The sequence below is a fragment of the Vanellus vanellus genome, assembly GCF_965231255.1.
Source record: "Vanellus vanellus genome assembly, chromosome: 3".
NCBI classification, from domain to species: Eukaryota; Metazoa; Chordata; class Aves; order Charadriiformes; family Charadriidae; genus Vanellus; species Vanellus vanellus.
In genome coordinates this window covers 78392951-78419130 of record NC_138907.1, presented here as the reverse complement: position 1 = coordinate 78419130, position 26180 = coordinate 78392951, and the positions used below count along the sequence as shown (strand labels likewise).

At 45.9% G+C, this 26180-nt stretch overlaps 1 protein-coding gene across 1 annotated transcript in view; it reads left to right on the top strand.

Moving 5' to 3' along the window:
* The window catches only part of FOXO3 (forkhead box O3), a 97116-nt gene extending 71332 nt beyond the window's left edge, over positions 1-25784 (top strand). The window contains exons 2-3 of the mRNA XM_082481810.1: positions 7705-9139; positions 21575-25784. Coding sequence (XP_082337936.1) covers positions 7705-9105 — 1401 coding nt within the window. The 3' untranslated portion in view covers positions 9106-9139; positions 21575-25784. The remainder of the gene's footprint in view (positions 1-7704; positions 9140-21574) is intronic.
* Positions 25785-26180: the final 396 nt, after the last annotated feature.

Below are 26180 nucleotides of genomic sequence, written 5' to 3'. Positions count from 1 at the left end.
TACAGTGGAAATGCTTTAAATGCTGGGGCTTGCCATGAAGTAAAAAAAATAAAGATGTCTTCTGCTGGTGACACCACTCCTGAACTGAAATTAGAACTGTTTTAATCTGCTAAGACCCAGCCATGTGCCTCCATTGCAGTTTTTTTGTATGCAGCTCCGTGGGTTTACGTTCAGTAAGGGACAACGTCTTCGGTTCTCTCACTGACTGTGTTCATGTCCCAGTCAAGCCTGCGCTGAGGTTCCTTGGGATTTTCACAAATTCGGCACCTTGCAAGAGCAATGCCTTAAAGTAAATTCCTGCTCTTAATTAAGTTAAATCCTTTGACTGAAATTAGTTGTGTTCTTGAATTTTGGGCAGCTGTGATACAAAGCACGTGGAAGGCATTGAAAAAGGCGGCTCTTGACCAGGTGCTTTTAGCAACCTCTCGATGACGGTGCCTGCCTCCTCATTCCCAAACCCTGTTTTAATGTGCAAAAGCGTCAGCATAGCATGCAGAGGCTAATGCTTTATTTTTAGGGGGCTTCCTATAGCAAGGGATGCTGAGGTGGGTACCTGGCTCCTGATGCCATGAGGAGTTGCTGGAGAGCCCGACCTTTTCTTGCTCCGCAGTTTCATTAGTTAAAGTATCAGCATTTTCTTTGCTCTCTGCTTCCCATCTCCCAACACCCAGTGGAAAAAAATAAACGACAACCGGCATGCTCTACTCACAGCAAAACAAATGTTATTTATTAGAGTCCTCCTGTGGTCAGAGGACATCTGACTGTAAAATAGCTGGAGATTTTTCTGCTAGCTGGAAGCGTGATGCTCTGAGACAATTTCCAGGCAGTGTGTATTTTCAGCTAAGTTTTATTTACGTCAGCTTAGCGATTTGCAATATCACTGTTAGCAAAGAGTGAGGCAGCAGTTGTTTTAGTTACAATTAATTTTTTTTTTTTTTTTTTTAAGGAAAAACTTTTGATTAAGTTGCGACTCAGTTCCCATAGCTCCATGCATTGAGATGCTTTCCTTTTTGAAAGGGAGGGCATGAATCTCCTTGGCAGGCACGTCGCTTGCCGCCTGCCCTTGTAGCAAGGAGCAGCTGGGGCGGCGGGGAGCGAGGCGCGCGTCGTTAGGGAGGGTTTGTTTTCCCTGCGCTAATCACCTTCTCCTGTTGTAATTTGGCACGGCGCAACGCCCTGCGTGCGGGACGGAGGCAGATCCGTGTTCTGCTCTCCTATCTGAGCCAGCACATTTCGGAGGATAAATCTTTGCTGGACTTAATGTTCTCCCAAGGAGCTTTAGTATCCCTCAAGGCTTTCTGCTCTTCCTAGGGGTGGGGGACAACAGGCGGAGATGCAAGCAGAGCGCTAATTACAGCGGGGGCCTCTTCTAGCTGTTCCCCTACCACCAAGGTCAGAAATACTCCTTTGAAGAGAGGATGAGGAGGGGAATCCTCAAAGCCACCCTTCAAATGCTGACCTGACTTTCCCCCCCTAAATCTGAGGGGTTTTTTTCCCCCTTTTTCCTCCATGAGGGCATGTTTGGGTGGCAGGGCTGAGCCTGTGTCATCCCACTTATCCTTTCCAGGGCTGTGAGGACGGTGGCCTTTGCCAGCTGGGTGGGAAGGGATGTCCCCTGCAGGACCCTGGTGCGCTCTCGCCGCCTGCTTCTGTTGAACATCTGGTGGGATTTGCGGGAGCTGCTTTATGAACTTGCAGATGATACCAAACATCGAGCATTGAAAACGTTTGGATGTCAGGAATTGTTTCTCTTTCTGTGTGTAGTTTGCTTGATGCTTTTTTTCTCCCTGCAACTTCCATAATTTAGGGCAAATATAACAATCTGGAATACATAATATTTGGTTTTATATGGAAAAAGATGTGTATCGGTACAACACAGCTGGATAGATATTGTGGGAGGACTTTCCTTAGATTTTAGTTCTTGCTTTTTCTGCATCTCTAGGGCACCCTCACTACTTAATTAAATTATAGATATATTTTTCTGGTTTGCAAGAACTCATGGGAAAGAGGAAGAAATTTTGAGACCTCTTTGGGTTGGTGATTTCTAAGTGCCTTGGGAAGAGCAGCACTGCAGCCTTACAGAGCGAGGCAGAAAATGGCTGTATGGAACCAACAGATTGGATCTTCCTAAAGATCTCCTTGCCTAGACTCGCAAATCCCTTTCATGAGAAATTCCTACACACATGCACATAATTGGCAACTTTAATTATTTGTAATTTTGGAGTCACTGTATCTGTTTTCTTGCAATTGAATCTCACTGGGGACTTTCAAGCAAACAAAATGTAAAACTGGTAGTTGAAGCAAATTTTGAGTTACTTTGTGAGGAGGCAGAGATGCTGGTCTGGACGGGTGGGCAAAATGTGTTGGATTGTTCACAACCTCCTGTTTCAGCGACAACTGAATGCAAAGGAAGTAGTTTGTTTCATTTTTGGTTTGATTTCTGGTGAAGGACCTCTGTAGGGGTGTTCATCCCAAAGGAGATTTGTGCTACAACATTTTGAGCAAGGTGACATAGGCTGGAAACTGAAATTCAGGTGAGCAAGCAGAGCTACGGTGAAGCAGAACTCCTTTTGCTCAGCTGGAGGTTGATAAGCTGGAGTTATTTGCATGGCTTCTTTTCAGTGGTGCTAGATCTGATGGCTTTCCCTATTGCGTGGCTGCCAGACAACTTCATATGGCGAAGTTAGAACATTAAATATGTTAATACAATATAAAATAAAGTATAATTCTCCCAAGTGAGCAGTAGCAACATTTATGGGTCTGCAGATAGCATTTGTTTTTCTCTCATCGCGTCCTAGTATCCCCCCAGTTGTTAAAACAAACAACTGCTTTTGATTTGTAGCCCTAACTTTACAGTTTAGGAGCCTGTATCTGAAATAACGAATTAGCCACTCACTACAAAACACTGAAATAAAAACAGACCAGTGTGTAACTTGGACTCAGCAGCCACCAGCTGCACCTCATCTTGCTAATCTTTAGCTTTTTTTTTAAAGCAGGGGCTTTTAAGAGTTAAGTTACACAACTCTCCTTTTATTTTTAAAGTGAGTGGATTCCTTGTTGCGTTGTTGAGGATGATAAATTGATACCACATGTTGCTTCCAGACAAAAAAGACTCTGTACTGCAGTGGAAGCACTTGCAGCTGGTGTCTGAGTTAATGGACGGGCTCCACAAGGTAAACAGGGGTTGGAAGAGGCCAAAACAGGCACCGGGAGGGGAAATTTTCTCCGTTTTAAAGGCTCAGGCATTTGCTGCTATTGCCTGACCAGGGCTGAGTGTTGAAATCACGCGCAGTCCCAGCCTCCCTGGGAGACTCATTCGGTTGTTCATACCAAATCAGGTGTACAGCACTTTGGAAATGTGTGAATGTCCTCTCTGGGAGGTTACCCATTTGCAGTCTTACTGAAATATCGGGAGAGACATGTAATTAGTAGTGGTAGCTGATTTAAGTTGGTTTGGGTTTTTTTGCAAGCAAAATGTGGCTGGTTCCCTTAAGGAGTATTCACTGAACAAAATGCGGTGCAGCGTGGCCCTGGGTTTGGGGAAAGTGCTGTCACCTCACGTGTTGCTGCCCTGGCTACTGGTGGGCACCCAGCTGCACCCCTCTTCACAGAATCACAGAATGATCAGGGTTAGAAGGGACCTCTGGAGATCATCTAGTCCAACCCCCCTGCCAGAGCAGGGTCACCTACAGCAGGTTGCACAGGACAGCGTCCAGGCGGGTTTGGAATGTCTCCAGAGTGGGAGACTCCACCACCTCTCTGGGCAGCCTGTTCCAGTGCTCTGCCACCCTCAAAGTAAAGAAGTCCCTCCTTGTGTTTAGATGGAACTTCCTATGTTCCAGTTGGTGCCCGTTACCTCTTGTCCTGTCACTGGGCACCACTGAAAAAAGACTGTTCCCATCCCCCTGGCACCCTCTTCTCCTGGTGCCGTCAGCCTCAGCCAAGGTAGGGTAGCAGTGCCGCTTGCCTGTGGCACTGCACCACCCTCAGCTCACACCACATCTGCTCTGCCCTCTTGTGTTCCTCTGCCCTGGGTCTTCCTTATCTCCAGGGCTGGTCATTCTTCCCTGCAGCACCACTTCCCCAGGGGACCGGGACCCAGCTGGGCTGGGCTCAGTGCCATCCGGGATGCTCTTGATCTTATCTGCAGGAAACCCAGTCTTCTGGCTTTCAGCAGAGTGCACGGAATTCTTCAAGTCTGATATAAATAGTAACACTAATAAAGGGAGGAGCTTGTCGTATTTCTTTTCTACTTTGCTCTTGTACAGTCCGTATGTTGTACCCATTGGTGGTGTCTGAGCTCTTTCCAAGGTGTCTGCAGCCTGGCTAGCATCTGTCCCATCTACATATGGTCTCCAGGACAGATTGATGGGAGTTGCTTTATAGATCTTGTAAAGTTTCTCATTGCATTTTGGCATGGAAAAATGTGTCCTGTTTCCATCATCATGGCCTAATCCGTCTCCTAAATAAGTGAAAGACAAATCCCCATTAATTTGAAGAGCAGCAGGTTCAAATCTTAAACTGTATTTTCTTTGCTTACCCACCTCCTTTGCAGTTTGTTGCCTGGTCATACCTTACTAATGCACATGGTTGTGCGCAAAGATTGTCCCACGAAATTTCGCTATGTTTTAAGCAGATGGGAACATTCTGTGACAGCTCGGAAACCAGGTAGAAAATACAGTTATTTCCATCCAGATTACAGCCTGGTGGCACAGCGCAACAGACTTTACTGATGTGAGTTGTCAATCCCGGTGACTTCTGTAGCAAAACTTACATGTGAAAGGATAATGAAATCCAGCCCTAATTTGATTTGGCAGAGCATCGAACACAAGGAGAAACCAAGAAACTCAGATACTCTTGCTGAAGAGGTTAGCGGGGGAGGTTACGTGAAAGAAGTGGGTTTTGAGGCGGTGTTTGAACAGAGGGTGGAGATGAGGTACACAAAAATAAATTGGCCCATAATTATGCTTAAGAAAACAATCTTCCTACAGAAGAAAAATAAAGAAAAACAGAAGCCAGAGCGTAAGTGGCATATTGCGTAATGTAAAGGAAAACAAACTGCTTGGATTTTTTATAACCACCAATTTTCAATGCAAAAGTATTATTACATTCTTTTATTATTTGTGTAATACTGAGCAAAAAGATATAATAAGAAGAAAATTACACATGTGCACATACATATTCACTCATGCAGGAGCCCTCATCCTGAAAGGTGCTTCGGTCTCACAATTTTATCATTTCGCATTTTTCATGGGTTTAGTACAGATAGTTTCATACTGCAGCCACCACCAGCAGAAATAAGCCATTTTATGAGAATACCATAGGTTGAAGACTGTTAGCTGCTGGCACTTTGGCTGACTGTTTTTATATCTGAAGCTATGTGGCATGCTGCCTCTGCCACCTTGGGTCTTTTCTGTGTTTTCTAAGATTTTTTTTTCATTAGTAGGAGTCATGATGTTGTGTATTCTCATACCCAGCGTTTTTAGGTGGGGAACAGCATGGTTTGTATGGCTCTTCTAGCCTGGCTTGGTGTGCTGGTCTAGCTCTGGTTGTCCTCGACCTGCCAACAGCTCTTTGCAAGGAGAGATCCCCATGCAGATGTTCTCACATACAGTTGCCCATGGAAATCACAGGGGATGAATGTGAGAGCTACCTGCATTGATGCAGTACAAGCTGGAATATAAAAAAAAGCTTTTTCTTTTCTTTTCTTTTTTTTTTTCCCCCCAAGAAACCAGCAGTTCTCCAGCCAGTTGAGAGAAATCTGAGGAAGTAAGCAGTGGTGCCTAGTTATTAGAAGTTAGAAACAGACTGTTGCCAGACTCAAAATATAGTTAAAATGTCATCAGTTAAGTAATAAAAAGCTCTTTCCTTCCTTAGACTGAAGAACTATTATGCTGCAACTCGATCTGCCATATTTTGATGGCATGATAGTCCCCTAGAAATGGACAAGTTTATAGCTGAGGCACTGACCCAAACTTCTCTTGAGTATGTCTGCGAAGTCTGGTCTGCTGTTTTGTGCAAATTGTTTAAAACACAACAGTTGCTATTTTGAACCGTGGTCCATATGATTTCTCTTTTCATTAAGTGATAATCACAACCACGTCTGCTGTCTGCGTGCGAGAAGAACTTCAGGCGTGTTTTCCATTTCACGATCTGAGGAAAACCACAACACTTACAGGGGGAAAAAAGGCCTTTTATACTGAAAAGAATTGTTTGAGAAAAACTGGGCCATATCTCTTTATGCATCCGATGTGTCGCCAGTTCACTTATGTCAAACATCCATTTATCCTAACGATGCAAATGTCGAGATGCTTGTGAATTGATTTGTTGATTGATTCATTCTTTGCCCATTTAAATCTGGAATTTCTTCAATGCTTTGTAAATGAAGGACACTTATCCTGGATGGTTTGATTATGCTATGATCCTGTTGACTTTGCGTTTTTCAAGTAGGCTGGTAGAACAAATGTGTTTTTACCCTCTTTATAGGTATACCTGGTAATTGCCAAAATTTAAGAAAAAAGAACAACTTGTGCAACTTTTTAAACTTGATTGCCTTTAACCTGGAGGAATAGCACAACTGTTTTTTAAAGGAATATGGGATAGCTTCACAAATCTTGACTTGCACATGGAAAAAAAAAACAAAAGCAAACCTGGAAGCATTCTCACTAACGAATACTACTTGCATGTCCTTCCTTTAAGCCGCATTTTAAGCTCAAGATCGGCAGGATGAATAGAGTAGGATTTTCATCTCAGTTATTTAGGTTTAAATCTGGAGTCATTTCACTAGGGCTACCACGGGATGTTTTTCTCTACTTCTTTCTCGTTCTGGGGTGATTGTCATTGGTTTGAGCCAACATGGTTTTGGGATGGTAGATGTTGCTGACTAGTGCAAGCGGGTAGTACGCAAGAGCAGACAGTTCACGGGCTCCCCTGTAAGTATTGTATTTCGTGGCATCCGACTGTGTACAGCAGCTTTGTACAACTCCGTATCTAGCAGCTTACAGGGACAGGGCTATTGTCGTGTACTGTGTCACATCATGTTTTGAAGGCTGTGAGGATACTATACCGAAGGGACAGCTGGCCAGCTACTGCGGTGCGGGCGTAATTCTGGTGCCTCTGATCAGGAGAGAAAGTACAGCTTAGTCATGCACAGAGTGCCTGTGGGAGAGGAGCAACAGCACTTGCAGTTTTCTCAAGAATTATTATAAGAAATACGCAACACACATGCCCATGAAGAATTAAAAAGACATTTGCAGAGGCTGCGATGAGTGTGACTACCCCTCCAGTCAGATTTTTGCAGTTTCTTTGCGGTTTTTATTTCAAGGAACTGATGGCAAGATTGCTGATAGCGTAAGGGTTTGTCCTGAGTCAAAAGTAAGGGAGAAATGTCTTGCATCTTGCTAGCAGGAATGGAGCTGTGTCACACTCCTCTCCTTTGGATGCAGCTTTTGGGGGTGTAGAGATGGGCACCAGGAATGTACAGCTAGTGCAAGCCATGGCATGCTTGTGCATGCCGGCGTGCTGCGGTCACACTTCAGCCCTCCTGTATCCACCACCCCAGAAACCCGTGGTGATGTCCAGCAGAGCCCAATGCTTTTATTCATGTTGCTGTTTTCATGTGATGTTGGTTTAATGGTAGAGATTCAGGTGGCAAAAAAATATAGGGTGCTGGTCCTGACGTTTTGTTTTGTTCCTTTCCTGCAGAATTCGATCCGGCACAATTTGTCACTCCACAGCCGATTCGTCAGGGTGCAGAATGAAGGCACCGGGAAAAGCTCTTGGTGGATGATCAATCCAGATGGTGGGAAAGGTGGAAAGGCGCCCCGGAGACGTGCTGTGTCGATGGACAATAGCAACAAGTACACAAAGAGCAGAGGGCGAGCGGCTAAGAAAAAGGCAGCCCTGCAGACCGCCCAGGAGACAAGCGAGGACAGCCCTTCTCAGCTCTCCAAGTGGCCAGGGAGTCCCACCTCCCGCAGCAGCGACGAGCTGGATGCATGGACAGATTTTCGCTCACGTACGAATTCGAACGCCAGTACGATCAGTGGCCGCTTGTCTCCGATTTTGGCAAGCACCGAACTAGATGACGTTCAAGATGACGACGCTCCGCTTTCTCCCATGCTGTACAGTAGCCCATCGAGTTTGTCCCCATCGGTAAACAAACCATGTACTGTGGAGTTGCCTAGGTTGACTGATATGGCTGGGACAATGAATTTGAACGATGGACTGACAGATAACCTCATGGATGATCTCTTGGACAATATAACACTCCCTCCCTCCCAGCAGTCACCCACAGGAGGGATAATGCAGAGAAGCTCCAGTTTTCCGTATGGTTCCAAAGGTTCAGGGCTGGGTTCCCCGTCAAGTAGTTTCAACAACGCTGTGTTCGGGCCGTCGTCCCTGAATTCCCTCCGCCAGTCACCCATGCAGACCATTCAGGAGAACAAGCAAGCCACCTTCTCTTCCATTTCTCATTACAACAACCAGACGCTGCAGGATCTCCTTGCCTCTGATGCACTTAGTCACAGCGATGTCATGATGACACAGTCTGACCCACTCATGTCACAAGCCAGCACAGCTGTGTCTGCCCAGAATTCCCGCAGGAATATAATGCTCCGCAACGACCCCATGATGTCGTTTGCTGCGCAGTCCAGCCAGGGCGGTCTGGTCAATCAGAGTCTGCCTCATCACCAGCACCAGTCCCACAACTCCTCTCTTAGTGGCAGCCGTGCCTTGTCCAATTCCATCAGTAACATAGGCTTGAGTGACTCAAACAGCTTGGGATCCACCAAACATCAGCAGTCACCTGTCAATCAGTCTATGCAAACACTTTCTGACCCGCTCTCAGGCTCCTCTTTGTACTCCTCTAGCGTGAACCTCCCGGTCATGGGACACGAGAAATTCCCAAGTGACTTGGACCTGGATATTTTCAATGGGAGCTTGGAGTGTGACATGGAGTCCATTATCCGCAGTGAACTCATGGATGCAGATGGGCTGGATTTTAACTTTGATTCCCTCATCTCAGCTCAGAACGTTGTCAGTCTGAATGTGGGGAACTTCACTGGTGCTAAACAGGCTTCATCACAGAGTTGGGTACCAGGCTGAAGGATCTTTGAGAACAGGGAAAATGGGCAAACAGGTCAGTGCCCCATAGATGTGGTAAAATACTTGGTTCCTTAGTTTTATTGGAGTTTGCACCAAACCCTTAATAGTTAGCGCACACTAATAATATTAATTTGGCTTGTGATGGCTTGCTATGTGTTGGTATGCAACAGGCACAACCAAGAAACATTTGGAGGTGTGGAGGGAAGCGAGGCTAAGCTATAAAAGCTGTTCGGCCGAAACACTGTCAGCACACATCTGATGCTATGCGTCCTTCTTAATTTAGGCATGAGAAATGTTAATGACAAATCAGGCAAACCAAGGTGGAATTTTTGTGGGTTTTAGGAATCACAGAGCTCCAACTTGTCTTCTTTGAAGTCACAACAGATGGATTCTTCTCTGCAGCCAATGCTGCACGTAGCCAAGCTGTGTTAGGGCAAGGGGCTTTGCAGCTAGTGGAGCAATAGTGCTGCAGGGGAGGAGGAAGAGCACCTTTGCATGATCAGTGAGGATCGGGTATGTGGGACAGATCTGGACTGAATTAGAGTTGTACTGCTGCTGTGGTACAGCACCACTAGCAAAATTGTTTGGTTTTTTTTTTTTAATTGTGTTTCTTGGCAAAAAAAATGATGTAGCAAATCAAGGAATTATGTGTTGAAATAGCAAAGGTGGGATCCTGGTCCCAGGAACATCCTGGATTTAATGTTTTTGATGTTTTAAACACGCAAAAGTTGTTGGTCCCTGCAAGGACTGGGGTTGGTATAATTTTCTTTCGGACTCCCCCAAGAGATTATCCGTAGGCTTGGGTTCTGACATAGGTGCTTTTCACATGTTGGCCTCTTCAGATTAATTTTTTCCAGATTGATCTGGGTTTTTCCATTGCTTCTTTTCCACAACTGGGGGCATTTGAACTTGTAAACATTGTTTCTGTCATGCTTTTGTGATTCTTCAGGCTCCTGCCCATACCTCTGCCTGCTCACATGTACATATGCATTGACTTATAGGGTAGGTGCCACACAAAGTGCCCTTTCTCCTTTGTTTATTTATTAGTACAAGGGAGTAGATTTCAAAATATAGTAGGATAAAAGGTTAGCTATAAATTATTGAAAGTGTTCTATTAACTGCAGAGTAGTATGTAGAGTATCCCAGAGGTGAGGTTAAATGAGGTATTCATTCAGTTTTCAGCTTATTTCCAACTTTCTTATTTTCTGGCTGAAGGATGGAAAGAGGGAGTCGGTGTTGTTTGACTTTATGGTACATAATTTGCCCTTTCATCTTTAATTGAGTTTTCATTCTCTGTTTCACAGTTAGATGTTCAAGGGGAGGCTTTGTGGTAGGTGAACAGCAGTGGTGAACCTTCTGACTGTCTTTCTGTGTGTACAGAGTACCACAGGAGACATGTGCTGTGGTCTGATGTCTGTGAGGGAGAACAAGACTGCCCAGGAGTCCTCCTCTAAGTCGTTCTGCAAAGCTGCCTCGCTCCGGTGGAGCGGTTGGTTTGCACAGCCCTTTCTCTGTCGGTGGGAGGATTTCTTCTGGTTCTTTCACATCATCTTGCACAAAGCAAGAGTGTCATAGTGCACGGCCAGGAGATGGGCTGTGGAGGTGGGCTGTAGAGGACGCCATGTCCCGCTGACCCTGCATGGGGCAGCAGCTTGGCAAGGCCAGGGCCACAGCTGAATTCTGGTTTTCCTTCAGTTCCAGTGCTGGAGAATTTAAGAATGGAAAGGCAGGGGAGGGGGGAGGAAGAATTGACTCATGAACCACTAAGCAAAAACTTGCAGAAGGTCACGCTTACGGACCAACTGTCTCTTCCGCCAGGTTCGTGAGCTGTTTGGATTTAAAAACCCTTTTTGCATGAGGTGAAAAAAAAAAGTACTGTAGGAACTTTATCGCTGTGAAACGTCACACGGTACAATCTGCCAAATTGAGCCTAAAAACCAGATGTTATTGACAACTTTGCTTGACACAGGCAAACAGGGCAGCCTCCTGCTTTCCTGTCTTCGTTTGCTGTGTCTACGTAGAAGATGCCTGTGGGGAGACCTGCCTGAGCAGCGGGGAGGAGGCACACCACGCCACCTCCTCACCGATGCTCGCCGCTGCCTCTTCACCCCAGCCTGTGCCATTCACGGAAAGCGTAGCCGCCGTGATCTTTTTCAGGCTGCTCCCTCTGAATAAACGAACTGACACATCTGTGTGAGCGGAGTCTCATTGCAGAGGACAGATTTGTTAACGAGACAGCTCTCCTCGGTGGATTACTGTCCAGTCATGTGTGGAAGCCTCTTTCCCTCTCTCTGACAAGTGGACCGGCTGCTGCGGGGTGCCTCTGGTATCAGGTGCAAGTGCAGATGATTTCTGCTGAGGTGGTTCATCATGCAGCCTTCATCGTCTGTTAAGCAGCCCTGTTTCAGAGTTTGCCTCCCTATGAGCATCTCATATTTTGATAGGAGCACCTTGCGTGGCATCGGATGCTATCACTCTGAATTGCTTTCTCAGTTACTTCTCCGCTTCGCTGTAGCAATAGGCACCCCTGAATTAAAATCTTCGCTGTGCAGTGTTCGTGTTCCCAACAATGAATCTTTACAAGCTTGAAGACTGGGGAACGCTTTCAGCAGAGCAGCCTGGCGCTTGCTCATGCTAAATCTGTTTCACGAGGGCGGCTAGGTGCATTTTGCAGGCAGGCAGAAACAGTTACAATGGGTTATTGGCATACCTGGGAATAGTGAGTGCTGTGTTTTCTATGAAAAATAGGAGAAACGTTGGAGTCAGTCTTCAGGAAGAAAAGAAAGAAGCCAAATACATAGGTATTTAGTTTATACGTACTCTAGGTATAGAGGGGCATTTACTTTGGAAGAAAATCAGCTACAGTTTCTTCATAGGGAAAGTGAAAAAAACCCTGCAGGAGATGCCACCATTGTGGGTGTAGTGGCTCTGCGCGTTTGCTGCATGTAAGCCTGTGGATGGTCCCGAGAGAGAGGCTTGTCTGGTCCCACCACGCTGGCCCTGTGCCCGCTTTCAGAGGGCCCTAATGAAGGCATATAAATGAATTTGGGTTTGCTTTGTGTTGTTTTTTTTTTTTTTTTCTCTTACAAGAAGGAAAGGAGAAAATCAATATGCTTTTTTCTTGCTTTTTTCTTGCTTTATTCACTCAGCCATAATTTTCCCCTCTTAAGCTGGCTGGGGCCTCTGTTCCTCTGTCTCTGCCTGCTTCCCAGGAGCACTGGATATGCCCCCCACCCACTCAGATAATCATCACCTTGCTTTTCCAGCTTGTTTATCAATAAATAAAGACGTCACTATTCCCTCGCCTGTCTGTAGAATACCTTTTGTTTTGAAATTAATGGGTCCTGTCTCAGCCTGGGGTTCCCACAACTGCGCTCTGTGTCCCTCAGCTGGCGAGTCCCAAGGGACTTGACATTCGCCAAAGAGTAGTCCCAAACCGAGTGGCAGGGGAGACTATTCAGGACATTTACTGCTGCCTGGAAGGTCAGGAGGCAACTACCGCTTGGGCAAACGTTTCCTCGGGCCTCAAAACCCACCCAAGAAGTTGTTTTTACCTCAGTTGTTGCAGTGATCCAGTTTACAGCGGCACCGTGCAGGCAGCGATGCTGGCAGGGCTTGGGCAGAGGACAGCTCAGCACAAGCAAGGCAGGAACTTCTTGGGCTGGTTTCACCATCTGAAAAACTCATCTAGCTGCATCTTCTGAGAGAGATTTCAATGTGCCATTTAGCACGATGCCTCTGGGCTCTGTAACAGAGCTGTGCTGGAGTCACGTTGACTTGTTCGAAAATTGCAAGTGAAATACTTCACAGATCAGTTAAAGTCAGTCATTTTGCCCTAGCATCATGTTGGTCCCACATCACCTTACTGTAGCAGTAGAACGTGCAACTACTAATAGCCACATCATGTAACATTCACACAATTTGATGATTAACATCTTGGATAAAGCAAAATCCTAGGAAACGTAACGAAATGCCTGTTGGTATTTCATTAGTCCATATCAGTTTGGACTACTTGCCAATTTATTAATTGGTGTTCAACCTGTTTCTGGGTGAAATTCATACCAAAGATGAATGCATAGGTCTGAGGATGACTTACTGTTCACTACACCACCATCTTAACAGTTGAAGTAGATAGTGAGAAGATCTCCATTTGGATGGAGTTTTGAATCGGAGACCTCTGGACAATATGCCATGAGGAAGACCATCTTTATTCTTTACCAGAAGCCTTGTTTTCTGCTCATTAAAGCTGAAACATGGAAACCAGAATCAGTGAGGATGCTGACAGACTCAGGACCGTAGCTGCACTTCCTCCTCTCTTATTTTCAAAAATGAGATCTTAGGGGTAGGGCTGGCAGGTTTCTTACATGGAGCCAAGATGGGGCTGGCTGCCTTTAAAAAGTCCAAAGGAAATTCAGGAGCAGCAAATTCTTCTGCTCCATTTCTAACAGGTTAGTGGTTAAGGTGGTGGCGCGCTTCTAATATTTAAGTGTTGTTTCAGCCAGCCCAAGTTTTGAAAGGTGGTTTTGTGACTAGCTGAACATCGCGCACGCCAAGTTTAGTCTTTGAACAGAAACATCTATGTAGAAAGCTTATTTCACTGGAAACAGGGATCCCATTAACTCCAATGAGGGCCTGCCCTGGCGAGGCTCCTCACTCTCCAGGCACACACCAGCGGCACAGGAGCAAACTCAGTGCTCATGGCCGCTGGGGAAGAGGAGAGGGGAAAGCCGGGCAAACCCCGCTGGGGTTGCCCACCATGTGGTCCCGCTGGCCATAGTGCCCCTCGAAGGCCCTTGCACACAGGGGACAGTCCTACACTTGCAGGGATGTGGTGGCGTTGCTGCATGAAGGCAGCAGGAGCTGACACACAAGGATGATGAATCCTTTGCTCCTTCTGGGAGTAGGGCTTTTTGGTTTTGCTGTTTTGTTTTTGGTTTTTTTTTTTTTTAATCTGGGATTATGGTTTGGGGTTTTATTAACCCAGGAAAAAGATGCGTAAAAACTATCATTGCCTCCGCCGGCTTGTGTTGTTGGTATACGGCAGCTGAAGCCAGGACGGTGGTCTGATCCTGTGGTTTGGGTGTTCTTCTGCTGGTGTTTTATATAGATATATTTTTTAGTACCTCATGCTTTGTCATGTGATTCAGCAGCAATAATTAGGCATAAACTTGCTGTCCCTGCAGATGCCAAGATTACAGGATGACATACTCTCACCAGATGACAGCACAAACTGATATTTTTAGAACAGCCCGCATCAACTGGTCTCCCCAGTGCTTTCCTCCCTGGATCGGCGGCACACGGGTTTTATTACAGAATGAGTCTTCACAAATCGTCTTTTTCATGTGAATGAGCCATAATGATTGTTTAGAGCTGCAGATCAGTGTTGGTCCCCAGGCGTGCTGTTGTGTGATTGCTGGGATCGTTACAGGTGGTTTTTCTTTTTTCTTTCCTTCTTTTGAGCCAGACTTTTAAATAGCCCCCCTAAAAACATATTTTCTTGAAGAAGTGCGTAATAAAGAGATCCTTTTTAGAAACATAGCGTCATGCAGCCGAGGAAAGGTCAAGATATTTTTTCATAGCAATTCAGCACTCAGCCAAGGTGATGAACTGACAGCTGGAGAGGTTGAAGTCTTGTGTTGATGACAGCCAAAGAGCACAGGTATAGCATAGGCAGCAGGAGTGCACACATTTGGGTAGTACCACACGTAAATAGCCGACCTTTCTCTTCTGGCCTGGGGAAGGAGAGTGAAGGATGAGTGCTCACACAACGCCACCCCAGGCTCCCAGTGCTGCTGGTGGAGAGTCTCCAGCAGGATGCTCCCATCAGCGCTGCCCCTGATCAAGTCCCACATGGTGCGTGGGGACACTGACCCCATTAAATCAGGTACCTGCGGCTGGGTGGTGGGAACGCTCTGCTCTGGTCCAGTCTACGGGGGCTATTTAATTAGCTTTTCCACTCAGATTACCGCGCAGGGTGGCAGTTGTTGGAGTCTGGCAGAGCGGACATCTGCTGAGCAGTAATCGGACGGAGATGCAGCTCAGCTAACGGAGGCCGCTGTGTAGCCGCGGTTGTCTGCCGCTGCTCCAGGAAAAAAGCCACTTTTCCCAGATGATGCCACGGAGAATGGCTTGCGTTTATGCACTTTTACAGCTGAGCTGAATATCTTGCCCATTGTTTTTCCCTTGTACTGCCTGCTTCTCCTGGCTTTCATAGGTAATTCATTTCATACAAATGTAGAGAAAGTCTGGTTTTGAGGAAGGACCTTCCCTCTCTTGCCTTTTCTACCACTTGTAAGTTATGATAGACAACATCCTGCCTTATATCAACGTGGTCAAAATCCTTTTCTGTGACCTGTGTAAGCGTGATTGGCCTGTCATTTTCAGCTTACTGCAGGGTAAAATGAGAAGACTCCATAGCAGGGAGGATGTTTTTAAAATAAGCTTAGTAGCCGGCAGAGAAAAAGGGACTCTGTGAGGATGTTCAGAATAAAGTGTACATAGCACGTTTCCATAGCACTATAAACCCATAATTCAGGATGTTTCCAGCCACACAGGTGCCTTTTACTCTAAAAAGCAGCTCTTATTCTTCAGATTCGAAAGTGTGAGCACAATCCTTCTCTGCTCAGGTGCAGTAGTTACCCATCCTTTTCTGATCCACAGTAGCGGTCTCCTTCCCAGTGTTCCTGAGTGCCTAAAGAAAGCACTGTTATTCCAGCTGATGTACTTTACCCCTACCAGAAGTTGTATTTTGCAAGTATTTTTGGCCTACTTCCTCCAGTCCAGCAGTATCCTGCCGAAAAGGTGCTGTGTTGAACATCCAGGCTGATGTCTCTGGATCATTGCCCCATAATTTCCCATGATTTCCAGCTCCCTGCTCAGGCCTCTGAAAGACAAGGGGATAGAGAAAGGGATAAAATTTACCATAAAATTGTCAAGTAAGAAGCCTGGAGACCTTGTAGAGAGATGATGTCCTGCATCTAAACTCTTCTCTGTCGGCCAAGGGCAGAGGATCGAACCCAGCCAGATGTGATGGTTCTCAACGGCAATTGGGTATCGGCAGTGCTTGTGCCGGAAAGCTGGCAGAGCTGCACACTGACATGTCTGTAGGTGTAAAAACAAGTGTGTCAGCATATGGTCTTCTTGTATGGGCAACAACACAGTGACATATGTAGTGGAGTCTGCACGCGCCTGCTCTTCTTACAAGCAAGTGCAGAATTTCCTGTGAATTTGGTTGTTCAGTATCAGGTTCTGATACATTAGGAAAACCCTGATCTACTTTTCCTTTTAAGTATGTGAGCATGAGTGGACCAATTTCTCTCTGGGTGTCTCCTCTTCATCTATAAAATGGGGTAGAAGGGCCTTACCCACCTTTGAGGGTAAAATGAACTGCCCAGAGGAGTTGTGGGCTCTCCTTTGCTGGAAATATTCCAGACTTGTCTTGACGGGGCTCTGAATAACCTAACGTAGGCCCTGCCTTCAACAGAAGGTTGGACCAGATGATGCCGAGTCCCTTCCAGCCTGGACTTTTCTATGATTCTGTAGACAAGTAGGAAATCTGAATAACGGCCATATCAATAGTTGTGGCATCTCACTACAGTTCTGGGCAAGCCGTTCATCCCAGGGAGCTAACACAGGGTGACAGAATGATCTGTTGTCTTTAGTTACATTTACTTCCAAAATACTTGGTTGTCTGCTGTGGTTTACAATGTTTCTTGGAGTGGAAGAGGAGCAGCAGAAGGAAAAGAGACGCTTTCGTGCTTTACGTGCCCACGCAAGTACCAGCGCAGCAACTTTTTAACTCCCATGAGTCTTAGTTCTGTGCCGGCGTTCTTCCCCTTTCCATCTTTTTCCCTCGCTCTCTAACCCCAATTCTGAGCTGGAAAAGATCTATTTTTACGAGTAGAACTTAAAGAGAAAAAGTGAAGTTGCAACATGCCTGAAAGTTCAGGAAAGAAAGCACATTAAGTTGCCAGCTCTTTTTTTCCCCTCGGGCTTCGCACCCTGACCTCAGCGTTGTCTCTCAGCACGGAGCCATCCTTGTGCAGCGCGTACACTGAGCCTGTAGGGTGTCACTGTGGCACACCTGCCACAGCATCGGGATTCCTATCTTTTACTCTGCTTGAACAAAAAATCTCATGCTGCAATTTTATCATTACAGAGGGGTTGGCTGCAGTAGTTATCTTCCTTACTTGTTTCTAAACAAATACTGTGTATTCTTCATTCTTGAGCTGTGAAACCTTGGGCAGAGTATACCCTGTAACCACACGTAATCAAGTCTTGCTTTTCGAGCCTAGCCCCATTGTGGAGTAGAAGCTGTATTGCTGGCAAATCAAGGGACAGAGGCACCAGAACGAATGCGCATCTGTCCCTAAAGGACGCAAGTTTCCTTCGAAATGTTTGCATCCGAACGCTCTGGACAGTAAAAGTAGTTACTGGGATTTCCTGTCCCCGGCAAGTTGTTACGGAGTGGTACCCAGGGGAAACACTTGTTTTACAGACCATAAGTACGTAAAGGAGCATATAGCTTTTCTTTTAACTGTATGTGCTGATTGTTACATTAGCTTACTGATAAACTGACCAGCAGTGCACGTTACCTGTGCCTTCCTCTGGGGACCATCGATGCGTCGCCTTTCTATTCTGAAGAAATTTCCAGTGCTGCATAATTGGCACTGTTGGGAATCAAAGGGAGAAAGCAACAGGCAGCAGATGATCCTTCAGAGCTGCTCTGATGGTGCACGAGCTGGCGTGGGGCTTGGGGGACGACCATCCCACTAAGTGGTGGAATGATGTGAGACGGAGGTCAGGAAATGTTGCTGGAGGGAAATCACAGCCAACAGCTGGGCCACAGAGTAAAGCAAGAGTCACATTTGTAACTGGTCACTAGCAAGGTAAAGGATGGGAGGGCAGAGAAAAGGACAGAAGAAAGGGGCATGTCATCTCCCTCATAATTGCTTCCAAGCTGAAGAATTAGAAAATACAGAAATACTTGCTTTTTGTTCTACGCTCCTCCACCAAATAGGATAAATAGATTTAGCATCTAGCGCTCAGAATGTCTGTGGGACGTGACAAAGTAGGAGTTTGTCCTCACTCCTCACTTAATGCTTTTTCTGTATCTGTTTTAAAGTCATTATTTTCTCCAACCACATGCATACGTGCTTGCATAAGCTATAGCTAGATATAGTACTATGGATTCTTCTAATGTCCAGCAGATGTATCTTGTTCCAGCATTCTGTACCCAGGGGTTCGAAATAGCCATAGTGGAATTGCCTCTACTTTCAGTGTGTGCGTGTGTGTGGGGGGGGACAGCCCAGGTATCAATGCAGTTGTGAAGACTGCACTCCAAAAGAAAGCCTTTGCTCTCTCCAGAAGAAAGTCTTAAGAAAAAGAAGTCTTAAGAAACTTCAGGAGAAAGCCTAAAATTCCTCCTTCCTTTCCACTCCCTGATGATTGAAAATGGGCTTTGGGTTTGACAGAGCTTTTCAAGGGAGAAGTGAATTTTCCAGGGAGTGGCTTAAGAAGTACAGGCAGATGATGTTTCCCAGTAGTCCCCTTTTCGGAAGTTCCCCCCAACCTAAGAAACAAGAAACCGTGCCACACGTAAGAGAGGGCTCTGTACCTTTGTTGTGGCAAGTTAGCAAACGCTGCTCTAGCCCACTAGCCATGCTAGGCTCTTATCTTTCTTGCATCCCTCCTTGACCTCTGTTCTATGTATTTTTTCCATCACTGCTTGTGCTTATACTTCTGCTGCTCTTATCCCCCAAAGCAGGACCCAGTAACAAAGGACAGGAAAAAGGGTTAAGTAGGGACTGGAGTACTTAACGTAGAGAGCTGCATGTTGCCCTTAGAGGACAGCATCATCCTGGCTCGCCAGAGGAGAAATCCCATCCGCCTCTGCAAATTCAGGGTGACAATCCAGAGGACGAGCTTTTCCCACCGTCATCAGGAATGGTAGAAAACCTCGTGGTGGCTCAGGGTGCAGCTGGAGATATTTGAGGGCAAGGAGGGAGGAACACTGAGGAGTTGTGGTTGAGGACCACTGATAAATGGAGATGTAACTGGAGTGCTTGCTTCCCTGCCTGATACAGTTTTCATTGCTGTGAAGCAGCAGGCCGCTAACTCAGGGTTAATAGAGGCTTTTTGTGGTGAGACAGAAAGCGAGAGTGTGTGAGCCTGTTACAGACTTGAGTGGGGTAATTTGAAGGCAGGCAGGTTAAGACTTTGATCTACTTCTCTTCATTTTTAATCCATTTGCAAAGTCCATGTAAACAGAGCTGCGAAAATGGAGCATGGTTTGGTTCTGCTATGAGCAAATTTCACCTCAGCTCTGCGTCTGTCTCCTAAGTATTGGCACTGTCTGAAGGACAGGTGTCCTCAGGAAAAAATACCAGGCAGTGCCATTTCCATACATGATGCTCATCATCGTCCTTCCTCCATTTTTTTTCTCTTGTCACTTTGTGTCATAGTATAATATTTTACATACGTTTTTAATTTAACGTTAAACACTACTCTGGTACTTCATCAGGAGTTTCTGTACTCCTTTACTTTTAATTAATAGCTTCATTTAAAGTCAGCAAGACTTCTCACACGTGCCGAAGTTAAGCCCATGCTCAGCATAACTGGTGGCTGCATGAGAGTGAGCCGGCTTGCCCCTGGGCTGCGGCGTGCAGGACCCAAGCCTTGCCTTCAGATGGGGTTGTGCTTTGGGAAGTCACCCATTTCCAGCCCGCCTTGCGCTCAGGCTTTAAGGAGAAGTAGAGAAAAGGGCACGCACTCATTTGAGTTGCATGTAAGTCACTAGCCAGGTTTTACTGGGGGCTACCAGGCTTGTCTGTGTATCTCTGCTGACCTTGTTACGGCCATCAGGACACACTTACCAAATGGAGCTGTTGCCAGGCAGTCACATTAACGAACGGCTAGTGTTAATTTGCCCTTTGAAAATGAAGAAATCAATATGTTGATCCAGTCGGAAATCCCTTTATTCACAAAACAGTCTATCCCAAACCCCTCCACATAATTAAGGCTAAAGCCAAATTTTGTTTGGGTGAAACGCACAATCTGTCTGCTCCCTAAGCTGTGCTGAATGAAGTTCTCCCCTAATGGCGCAGGGAGCAGCTGTCATGCTGTTGCTCTAATAACCATGAGACAGAATGATTAGATTTCCATCAATCATTTAGCATTATCAGAATAGGTCATTTTAATAAAATGTTATCATAGGATCAGTGCCCGGCACCTTAGAAAGGAGAGGGGCAGTGATGGAGAGTCATCTCGTGACAGCCTTTGAGTGATCTCCCTTGCAGTAGATGCTGGTCCAGATTAATCCTGCAGACCCTCTAAATCCACCATCTTTCATGTGGGTGTCTGATACCAGGATCTTTTGAGAGTAAAGACATTCCTGTAATCAACTCAAGTGGCTTTTTGGTTTCAGCAAGTATCCCCTTGTTCTTGCACTGTATAAAAAAATCACCAATCATTCATCTCGGGGAAGATCCTCAAGAGGTTGTATTGTAAGTGGTGTGGGGGACTAAATCCTGGTTTCAGAATTGATCTGAGAGCCAGAAGTTACATGCCCAGCAACGCGGATGGCTACCAAGTTGGCCTTCTGAAGATGTGAAAGGATTTCATGGGAATGTTTAAAAGTATATATTTTTCCAAAACCCTACTTGGTGCCAGCCTATATCTTTAAGCCACTGAGTTACCTTTAGACACCTGGCCCCTTGGCCCGCTTGGTTGAAATGTTAATCTGTTTTCAGTGTTTTACCTACTTACCGTGTCCCTTTGTAGTTATCTCCATGCTGCATCCAAGGTGTCTTGCCAGTGCCTTTCCCTCTGCAGAGAAGCTTCATGGCTACAGAATAAGCTGGACCCTAACCCCATTTTTAAAGCCAGGTGGACCCTGTCTGTTGACAGTGTGTCTTATGAGCAGGAAAATGGAGAAGTCCAAAGTCCGAAATTGTGGCTCCTCGCTGCTTCTCTTGAGCAGCCTCCTTTGGCTGTCCTTGAAGAGTGGTGGTCAATGTCAAACGCTGATGGAAGATTTGTCCAGCCTTTTGGTGGTGCTGAGAAAGGGTGACCATGAAAAATGGAGAAGAGCTGGAGGATCCTTCCATGCTTCACCTGGAAATACGCTTAACAAATAGATGATGTTCTGGGTTTCTGTAAATCAGACTTGGGCATTGTTTTTCTTTGGAGAGAGGGTTATTACTTTCCTGTTTGGGAGCAGCTAAGCCAGCAAGGAAGCACACTCCAACCTTGGCAAGGGAGAAGCATTTTCAGGCAGGGTCATGGTGCAGCTTATTCCTTGCTATAAGTTTGAAGCTTCTGGGTGCAAACAAATCAAAATTGCTTGTCAGTGTAAGCTGTTGTTGGGTTTGGAGGTTTGCTTGGTTGCCTTTTTTGTTGTGGTTTTTTTTTTTTTTTCCTACGTGCATCTGTCTCACTGTCTTGTCTTCTTTTTCTTCTTCCTCTCCAGGCCCTCAAACTGACACGAGATGTAGAGAGAGAACCCTTTGCCAAATCTGCTGTCAGCAAGTGGACAGTGATACTGTTTACAGCTTACGACCTTTGTGAACCCTGCATTATTTTCCTAACGAAGCAGACTGTTAATAGGCCTCTTACTGGAGTGAAGATCCTCCTTTTTTTTTCTTTTTTTTCCTCTTTTTTTTTTGGGAATCGAACTCATTCTGAAGTATGCAAAATCTTCCTTTTCTGGGATGGCCAAGCACCTGCTGTGGAGACAATGTTCAGCACCATCCTGTTGAGAACACACTGTGTAGCCTTTACAGTAGTTACTTGTCAATGAGTATGTGGTGTTTCAATATATTAATGGTTTATGGGATGTTTTTAAGTTGGCTTTTCTTTTTGGAGGTTTTCCCCATCTGCCCACCCTCCCCCCTACAACCTCCAGTTTGATTTCCTTAGATTTTTGACCATATTTGCTTTCTCTCCCTGGGGTATCTGAAGTACTGCGCATACGCAAGGAAATGATCATAACCCAACACTGCTCAGACGTGAGGGTTTTCTGAATACGCAGCGTTTGTTGTACCAATCAACCGGCTGAATTCCAGAGAGAGGGTGATGAGTGTGGTCTGTTTGTTTGTTGGGTTGGTTTGTTTGTTTCTTTCTTATTCTTTCCTTAAATTTAATGGTACACCCCCTGTTTTTCCGTAAGCATCAAACCAGCGTTGATTGCAAAACAAGGGAAGCCGGTGAGTTTGCCTCTTGGCTCATGAGGATGGACTGACGGCGGGTGCCATTGCCCGCACGTGCAGCGACACCGAGGCAGGAGCCCCTTCGCTGCCCGCCAGAGCAGGCTCCCCTCCTGCCTTCTGTTAGCAGGGCTGCCGCTCCGGCCGTAGCGAGCTGGTAAGGAGATAGGAGCTGAGCTGCCGGACAAGTTGAGCATAGCCGCCTGTAAAGATGTGTTTGGAAAAGCAAAAATTAAGGGAAATAACGCCGCTTCGCAGAAAAGCGAAGCGTAGAGGCTGGGCATCGGCAGGTGACTTGCAGTGGCAATGCCGGGAGCCGAGGCACAGGTCATTGCGGGGTGTGTTACTGCATCAGTGATCCTTTGTGGGTTTTTTTTTGTTTGTTTTGGACATATCCTTGATTCTTTTTTCCTTCTCATTATGTATAATCTGTTGTGGCAGAAGAAGCAGGAGAGGGAATGGCAAGGTGACAGTATCATACAAAATGGCTTTTCATATGGGTATAGATTGTAACAGGATAAAGGACACTGAAAGACAAGGCAGTTTTATATATTTTGCTTCTAAGATTTTCTTTTGTAAAATGAATAATAATAATAATAATGAATAAAAGGTATGGTGCTGTATAGATCCTCTCTATAATCTGGAAAGTTTGATTACTTTTTATTAGTATCTTGGGGGGGGAGGGATTGAAACAAAGAGGGGAAAACACCAATGGTACATAGGAACTCGATATGAAGAGGTTCTGAATAGGACAGTGTATACATAATTCTCCAAAGCGATATATGAAGTTTTTTTCTTTGCATAAAAGCATTATGCATATAAATATATAAATATATTTTATTATGTACAGAAATGGATCATTATGCATGGATGTTAGGAAAAAAAACTAGCATTTTAACCCAAAGTCTCAGTGCATGAGTTCCCACCGACCCGTGTCCCATGCAATGTGGAGTGACTCCCTCTCGCCACTGCCACCGCACATGCACAGTCTTGCACACACACACACGCACGCACGCACGCACGCATTCGTGGGCCCTTCCGCGCTCATTACTTTCCAGGTCCCTGAGGTGATATTAGTGAAACAACAGCTCCTAGTGTGATGGAAGTTTTGTTTTTGTATTGTAGCCCCCACGCTGTTCTCTCGTAAAGATACACCTCTTGGTTTCTCCCCGCAGTTATGACTGTAGACTCTGTGCAGTTGTGGTTATCGTAGCCCTGTAGCATATCAACTCTTCCAAGCAGCCAAGGGTTTATCATTTGCCTTTTAAAAAAACCTTCTGTCTTCTTTTTACACTGAGGTGGTCTCTTTGTCAGCGTGGGGACTAGTTTATTACATTTATTGGAGTTAGCTGATGCTCATTGTCCATCTCTGCCAGCAGCCAGCTACCCAGGACACTCGTGTGGCACAGTGGTCACCTGGGCTAGAGGTCACTTTGCTTATCGGAGTCCAGTTGCAGGCACCTTTTACTAAGGCTGGTCAAGCGGTTTATCACCAGCCTCCTCTGAGTGTGTAGCATTAGCTCTCAGCTTCCTGGTGCACCCAGAAATGCGAGTGTACTCTGAAGGACTTCCCTCTGGTGCGCCTTTCCCCGAGGCTCCTCCATGGCTGCTGCCGTGCGGCTGAGCTCATCCCCCTGCCCCATGGTTTTGGCCACCGGCAGAGCTCACTTGGTAGTTCCTCATGCCGGGGCATAGCATTTGGCCCCTGCACAGGCGAGCTGCTGGTGAGACCCGGGATGCCTGCCCAGAGACCACCAGCCAGGTCACTGGCAGCACCAGTAAGGCCTGACTTGATGGTATGGCCAAGGTGACCAAAATCCATCGTTTTATTTTTTTTTCTTGCTACGGGTGCAGTTCTTGTCAAAGGCAATGGAAGGCCCATTAGCTTGAACCAAGTGGGGGCAACTTCTGCTCTGCTGCGGCATCCTAGCCCCCTTGAGTTCATCGGAGCTAGCTCCCGCTGGCAGAAAAGAGAGAGAAAACTATGGTCCGCTCTGTTCAGAAAATAGAGAAAAAACACTTGATTTAGAGGCAGTCCATCAATGACAGAGAAGTTGGGTTTGGTTTTTTTTTTTAAAAAACAAAGCATTAGCAGCTGAAAGGCTTAACCTGCGTCCCACCTATGTCAAGGAAAGCTTTTCCATTGGCGTGGCTGGGACACCATATGGGCCCCTGCTTTGGAGAACATCCCAGCACTCGCGGAAGAGGAGTGGACGTGGCCAGCCTCTTTGATTTGGTTTGGGTTTTCTTGCTCATTTTTGGGGCCAGAATTTTCAAACGGGAAGTGCCTGGTGTCAGGCACCAAACGTGGGGGATTCCAGCGCGGTGGCAGGGGGTGATCTGCTCTGCCCTCGCTGCTTCTCGAAGGAGGGAGAGGGGCCAGGTCTCACCAGGCCCAAGAGAAGGTCACCACCCTCTATGCCTGCTGAGGTGCCCGGCAAACGCCCTCCTCTCCAGAGGTGCTAAGTAAATCTCGCTGAATTCAAAGGGCCACTTATTTAGGTGTCAAAATAGACTTGAAAGGCTGATTTTGGGTACCTACCTTTGGAAAATCTGGCGTTTGAGTCTTTGAACAAGCCTAGACATTTTCCTTCTGAAACCGTGTAAAACAAATAAAGGTCCAAACCAATTACGTAGTTAAACACTTGGTCTAAACAAAATGTCTAAAAAGGTGACATTTATGCAGTTCCTAGTCACGGCTTTGGGGCTCGATTTAATGATTTTGTAAAAAAAGTTTCTCTTGAGAATCATCGGATAGTTGACCACTGCTTAACTCCAGAAATTTTTGTGCCACCGCTTCAAAAAGTTACCTTTTAGGTCATGTATTTCTCTAAAATGATGTCATTGCTTGGCAATTGGTGTCCTGTAAGTGTTTCTAGTACACGATATACCTTAGGAATTGCCAACAGATGCGAAGGGGGACCAGATACATTTCGTTACTACGGGTTGGAAAAAATGGATTGTACATTTGGCTTCACATGTTTAACTTTTTTTTTTAAAAAAGTTGCATGATTGGAAAAAATATGTATACAGTATCTGTAAAACTGTTTTATCTGTTTTTGTTTCAAGCCATGTAAATTGGAAGAATATTAAATCCACAGCCTTATCACGCATGGCCGTCTTTACATACCGAAGAGCTGAACAGTTTATACTTTTCATTTGGGCTATCTTGTACTTTCATTTGAAAGCAGACACTCTCATGTTGCAGTCTTACTGAGGATTTTATATTAAAAAAACAAAAAAAAAAGAAAAAAGATGCTGCCCTGGAGGAATATACTACCTTACTACACAGAGGTTGGAAGGAAGTTTGATTTGGAGCACAACCTGCCCCTTTCCAAAGGAAGTAGAGACGCAGTGCTTACTCCACTTGGTGTTAGTAGATATTGCCTTGTGTATTCCATTTTAATTTGTAATCTAGTTTGTAAAAGAGATGGTGACGCATGTAAATAAAGCATAATGGATCTCTACATTGCACATTGGCCTTCTCTCTGTTTTATTGTGGCGTGGACAGACATCTAAATACAGGACCTGGAGAAGGGGTGACTTCCAGGCAGTGGGTGAAACCAGCTGGTGGGGGGGTTTGGGGCTGGGGAGGGGGCCTGATCCTGCATCCCCTGGAGTCTGTCAAGGCATATTTACGTGGGCCTCTGCACTTCAACCCTTCGGCCAAGCCAGCGTAGTTTTGGTGGTCAAATAACCCCCAATGGGATCATTTACTGCTGCTAAAAATCACAAAGTTCACTTGCTTTGGGGGGGGGGGGGGGGGGGGGGGAGTTGTCCCCTGGGATGGCAGCAGCGCTCTGCAGCTGCAGCCCAGCTTGCCCATCCTGGGAGACAACCAGCCCAACTGCAAACTGGTCAGGAGAAGAG